At 46.1% G+C, this 6,052-nt stretch overlaps 1 protein-coding gene across 2 annotated transcripts in view; it reads right to left on the bottom strand.

Annotated features, from left to right (window-relative positions):
* tenm4 (teneurin transmembrane protein 4) overlaps positions 1-6,052 on the bottom strand; it is a 272,029-nt gene that overhangs the window by 208,663 nt on the left and 57,314 nt on the right. For both annotated transcript variants that reach the window (XM_080772373.1, XM_080772374.1), the window contains exon 3: positions 5,530-5,802. In XM_080772373.1, the coding sequence (XP_080628499.1) occupies positions 5,530-5,802 (273 nt within the window). The remainder of the gene's footprint in view (positions 1-5,529; positions 5,803-6,052) is intronic.

Raw genomic sequence — 6,052 nt, 5'->3', positions numbered from 1 at the left:
GAAGACCAACATGAAACATCACACCTATCAATGCTGCACACACAGGTTTTAGTATACATATGATACGGTTGATGACGCTGCGCGTTTGGTCGTGTAAACTAATTTAAGATTTAAATGTATGTTTTATTTTTCTATGTTTATCTTGTCTATCCTTGTTTTATATTGTGTTTTTGTGCTCATAATGTCCATGCATATGTATTCTGTTGTTGTTGTTGCTTGTGTTTGTTTTTTCTATCTATTTGTAAAAGACATTGTTTCAAAAATGATGATGACTCCGAATAGGATTGCTTTGCTTGTAATATCGGACCGCTAACGTGTCGTGAAGGGACCATCTTACATCCTCAAAGCCCATGTTGGAGCAAGATCAAAGTACAGCTAAATATATCTCCCACGATCGATAGTGTGTGCAGATCTCCTGCGAGGTGCGATTGGCTGAGAGCGAGTGCGCAGCCGTACAGCAAAGCCCTGACAGAGAGCTCTCTGGAACTAATTCCATTTTGTCGTTTTGTCTAGAGCGCAGCGGCCTAAGTCCATGTGCAGGCCCCGGCGCTGCATTATTAATCTGGGCAGGTTGCGGGCGGCACACGTGAACAGCAGCGAGACCGCTCCTCTCTGGTGTTCTACTATCAGCAGCAGCACTGCAGTTTCTCATGGTTAGGGTTAGAACCACTTAAACCTGTTATACTTCATTGACCGGGGTCCCCCAGGGGTCTGAACCTGGTCTCCTCCTTTTTCCCTCTATACCAAGGGCTCCATCTTGCGCCACGCTTATCCCTTATCCCTAAACTAATTTGCCATTTTTTACTATTTTGAAAAACTATTTAAAATAGTTCAACTCGCCGTTCTACATTGAGACATTGTGAGCTTGTAGATCGGCTATTTGAACTATTTCAAAAGGAAACTATTTCAGACTTTTTACTTGTAACGGAGTACTTCTACATTGCAGTATTGATATATTTTTACTTTTTCCCACCACCGCAGGCAGGCAGCACACATCTGAAAGCCGCAGGGGAGAAAGCAGACAGCTCTAGCGCCGTCTCCCGCACCCTGCGGGCTGGGCTGCGTGCTGCGCTGATCAGCCTATGCACAGACGAGAGCTGTGACTCAGCAGCTAGAAGAAACACCCCGGGGGACGACCCCCCGAGGGACCAGAAGCAGTGTGTGTGGTGGCTGATAGGTGCATGCGTATGCACCACTGTGACACACACACACACACACACACACACACACACACACACACACACACACACACACACACACACATTCCATGAATGTCCCCCTGAGCATGAACACGTATACAAATATAGATTGCATGTGTTCTTCTTCCTATATGAAGAAAAACACACATGCCCACAGACGATCACCTGTTCAGACTCACCTGCCCACGCACACGCACACACACACACACACACAAACACAGAAATGCCAAAATGCCACTGAGAGAACAAGAATGTTCAATGCATGGCAATGCAATTTCATGTATTAACACATTCCCTGCGGATCACGCTATTCCTGACTATTTTCCCATTGTCTTTTTGTGCGGAACACACTATTCCTGCATTTTGTTTGTTGCATTTTATTCAATAGAAATCGATGAGTCACACTGGCTTGCTAGGGCTTCTGGGAGACTGAGTTACAATGTTAGTCTATATGGCTCGTAATGGCCGCATCCCTGCGCTGCTGTTCCTCCTTGATCTTTGTTATCGAGTCCACAGGATATTTTTCACAAGTCCCCGGGATATTTATTACAAGTGATCACAATATTTTAAGGAGGATATTCATGAAACGGAATGATGATCGTGGCATGGTTCTTCAAAGGTTAGTGAAAACATCGGCAGGGAACTGGAGTTAAAGACGCAGTCTCGTGTTAAAGGAATGAAACAATAGCACGTTGTGAGTCAGAAACGTACCAGGTGTCAATGTGCCACGCACCCTGAAGGTCTGTTGTAAAAGGCACGGCAGTACAGTACACCAGTGAAACATCTGGAGAAATTATCGTTTCAAAAACGATTCCTCATTTGCATGCACGCATGCATTAGCAGCCTGGTCAACGGAGTCACATGTGCAGAGGGGAGAAGTACCCAGCGGCTTGAATATATTAAAGCAGAAAAGTAAATGGTTTGTTGATTTAAAGAGATTAAAGCACACACAACCAAGGCAGCTCGATGGATTTTAATTAACTTGCCATATATAAATTGTATGTTATTAGCCATTACTGAATTAAATGCTGAATGCAAGTGCTTTTTCTGCTTGGACGCCTGGAATAAAAAGACAGGCATTGTGGGGGGGGGTGGGTTGGTATTTCCACAGACACAGCCTAGCCCACTGTGGCTTGTTTTAACATTCCGTCGCTGTTGGGCAGAAAGCTGGCATGTCCAAAAGCACTACTTTTCAGGAAATGGAAAAAGGAACCCGTGTTCCAATGATTACAATGTATTTAGTCACAAGCTCTTGTTAATACCTTTCTGCGGTTAGAGTTACAGTTTCAAAAGGTTTCTAAAATAGCTTGAGCTTGTAACTCTGCTACTTTTGATGCCGTAGTGTGACACTGTAGTGTGATCAGAATGTGGAGATAAAGAGCTTTCTGGCCGACAGCGACAAAGTTCAGTTCATGGTCTAATCCAGAGAGACTTGAAGCACATTAAATGAGCAGTGCCGTGTGTGCCAATAAGTACACATACCCCGAAAACACCCAGCCAGGGAGATCCTCTTTAATTATGCACAACGGCAACCAAAACCACGTCCCCGTTGCCACTCAGATCCGATCAAGCAGATGCGGGGTGCAGTGTTCTCTGCCCGAGTCATCCCCTTCCAACAGCCATTTCTGTCAGTTATAATAAGAAGCTAATACATAATGTGACACACTCTGAAATGCAAAACTATTCACCATGGCATGCGTGTGGAGGCCGCGGGGCCTGCAGGGGCAATTAGAATCTTTTGCCGCTGGGTCCGTGATGAGTTCCTCTATCTCTGAATGATGCTGGGTGTAACACTGTCGTAAATCTGCCAGTGAATATGTGAATATGTGAATATAACAGATTTGTAGCCCCCCCCCCCCCTCTAGAAAATGGAGAAAAATAAAATAAAATAAAAAGCGGAGTCTAAATGATCAAGGCCTGTGTTAGCATAAACACTGTTCTGTCTTTTCTTGCCAAAAGCGTTTCATGTTCAGCAGAAAATTTGGTATCCAAGTAATTATTACACTGCAGGTCAGTTTATCAGCAGAGAGGAAAACTAAGCCGACGGTTCAAAAAGCATAATTTCCTCTTTCAAACACAATTCCTTAAAATCATGACTGTGCACTAACAATGGTCTATACAATTTGAATGACAATACCGCCAACAAAGCTATTATTTTCTGGCTTTTTTCTCTCCCTGCTCCGTCCACATGAGCTTTAAACGCAGGGCCTTATACACTTGACATGTCTCATTGTGACATATTCCCAGAGCGGACGTGACCTTCTATGCTGCATTGGGCCCCTGGGGCCCAAATTAGAAACACCAAGTCACATGACAATGGAGCCAGTAAAGCTGCCAACCTACCGAACCCCCCCCCCCCCCCCCCCCCAACCCCTCCCCCCTTTCTCCAGGGACTGATGTCACCATGAGCCACCTGCCGAGGCCTTGCCAAGAGGCCACATCCACGCGACACAGATAAACACTGCAACAATGCATTGTTACTGTTTGTAGTCCTAATGTAGCGCCTAATGATTCTCACCGCTGCCACCAATGTAGCGCCGGCCGCAGCTAGAAGAATATAGGCTTTAGACTGTCTTTATAAAGACAGATGTCAAGGAGTTGTCTCATTGGAATGCCACCGGTAGCTCCGTTTATGCAATCCTCCTCCACAATACAAACTGACGCACAACAACACTGCGTCATCATTTCACGACAGCCTTCAGGCAAAACCAAACGATCCCCGAGCCTGTACATAAACACCCAGAAATGTGTCCAAAATGAGTTTGGGTTCCAAGCCAGATCTCAATGTTGTTTTCAGCTTACCACATGGTTTTCAATTTATGCAGAAAGTAAGGTATGTATGTGGTTAATACTGTGAAATACATACACTTGAACCCTATTATACTTAGTTGAGCGGGTCCCCCAGCGCTCTATGATCACTGCTCAGTCCCTTACCCCATGTAATGATCACTGCTCAGTCCCTTACCCCATGTAATGATCACTGCTCAGTCCCTTACCCCATGTAATGATCACTGCTCAGTCCCTTACCCCATGTAATGATCACTGCTCAGTCCCTTACCCCATGTAATGATCACTGCTCAGTCCCTTACCCCATGTAATGATCACTGCTCAGTCCCTTACCCCAACACAGAATCTGTTCTACTTCTATGATCACTGCTCAGTCCCTTACCCCAACACAGAATCTGTTCTACTTCACCGGGTCCCCCAGTGCTCTATGATCACTGCTCAGTCCCTTACCCCAACACAGAATCTGTTCTACTTCACCGGGTCCCCCAGTGCTCTATGATCACTGCTCAGTCCCTTACCCCAACACAGAATCTGTTCTACTTCACCGGGTCCCCCAGCGCTCTATGATCACTGCTCAGTCCCTTACCCCAACACAGAATCTGTTCTACTTCACCGGGTCCCCCAGCGCTCTATGATCACTGCTCAGTCCCTTACCCCAACACAGAATCTGTTCTACTTCACCGGGTCCCCCAGCGCTCTATGATCACTGCTCAGTCCCTTACCCCAACACAGAATCTGTTCTACTTCACCGGGTCCCCCAGCGCTCTATGATCACTGCTCAGTCCCTTACCCCAACACAGAATCTGTTCTACTTCACCGGGTCCCCCAGCGCTCTATGATCACTGCTCAGTCCCTTACCCCAACACAGAATCTGTTCTACTTCAAAATGTGAAAATCATAAGTCTTGGTTTGCTACAGGTCTCATTTTCTTAAATTCTTCCCAAACTCAGTGCTAACATTCTGTGATCGGAGCGCATAGGGTAGCCTACAAAGATATCTCCCATCAAAAAGAGATCCCTGTAGTGCTCAGACTGCTAGACTGCTTTGTATTTGATGTACAGTAGAGGCAAAGGTATTACGCCCCAATTTACATGTCCTAGGGTTGCTCCTACAATGCTACGTGTTTTTTCCCTCTAGCCTGAATAATAAGCTGTTCTCTCTAAGTTTCCACTGAATAGATATGTAGATATGCAGTAGATATGCTTAATGAAATTTGTCACCTTTTGTCAGAATAAAATAGTTATATCTCGAGGCTCGAAAACTCATCAAGGCAATTTGAAAGAGAGAGGGAGAAGATATGATTCATACTATGCCTAAAATGGGTACCTGCTCATCTAATTCACCACAGCCTTTGTCTGTTATAGTCTCGAAGACATGGCAGGTTACTCTGCAGAAGCAAACACAACTCCTTTCCTAGATAAACCACAGATGGCCACGGTTTAGCATGTTAGCAAACTGTATGCTTAATATCAGCAGCTACTGTAGCAGAGGATCCTGAAAAAGACAAGACTCAGGCGAAGGCACCACACTGCATAGTCCTTACCGTTCTCCGTGTTCTCGTGTTCGGTGTCGGTGAGGGTCAAGTTGGAGTTGGCCCTGCTGGACAGGCAGGAACTGCGGCCCGACTTGGTGTTGCTGCGGCCCCATAACCGGACGGCGTGCTCCGGCGACATGATGCCGTCTGTCTCCGTGTCTGCGTCTGACCCGACGCTCACCGAATACTCGCGGTGAGGCATTCCCAGGTCGCTCCTGTATGTGGCCACATGGGAAGGGAGGGCCTCGCCAAAGCCGAGGTCTCTGAGGGAGAAGTCGGTTCCTGCAGTGTGCGACAAACACATGGTGGAAAGAAATTACATCTGCAATGTGATACATGCTTCACATTCAAACCCCAGGTCTCTTACATGGGAAACCAAACATCTACAGTATCTCCCAAACAAAGACGAAGCTCCCATTGGGCTTTGGGGTTTCGCCAGGTTTACGCTCCAATTTTAGGTGAACGTTATTTTGGTCAATCTGTATGTGCTCACTGGTATAATTTGAATCTCCCATGCGGGAGACCTGAGCTA

Source organism: Protomyctophum bolini (assembly GCF_963924005.1).
Source record: "Protomyctophum bolini genome assembly, chromosome: 9".
Taxonomy (NCBI): domain Eukaryota; kingdom Metazoa; phylum Chordata; class Actinopteri; order Myctophiformes; family Myctophidae; genus Protomyctophum; species Protomyctophum bolini.
The sequence above is the reverse complement of the archived record's forward strand: the minus strand, read 5'-3'. Positions and strand labels throughout refer to the sequence as shown.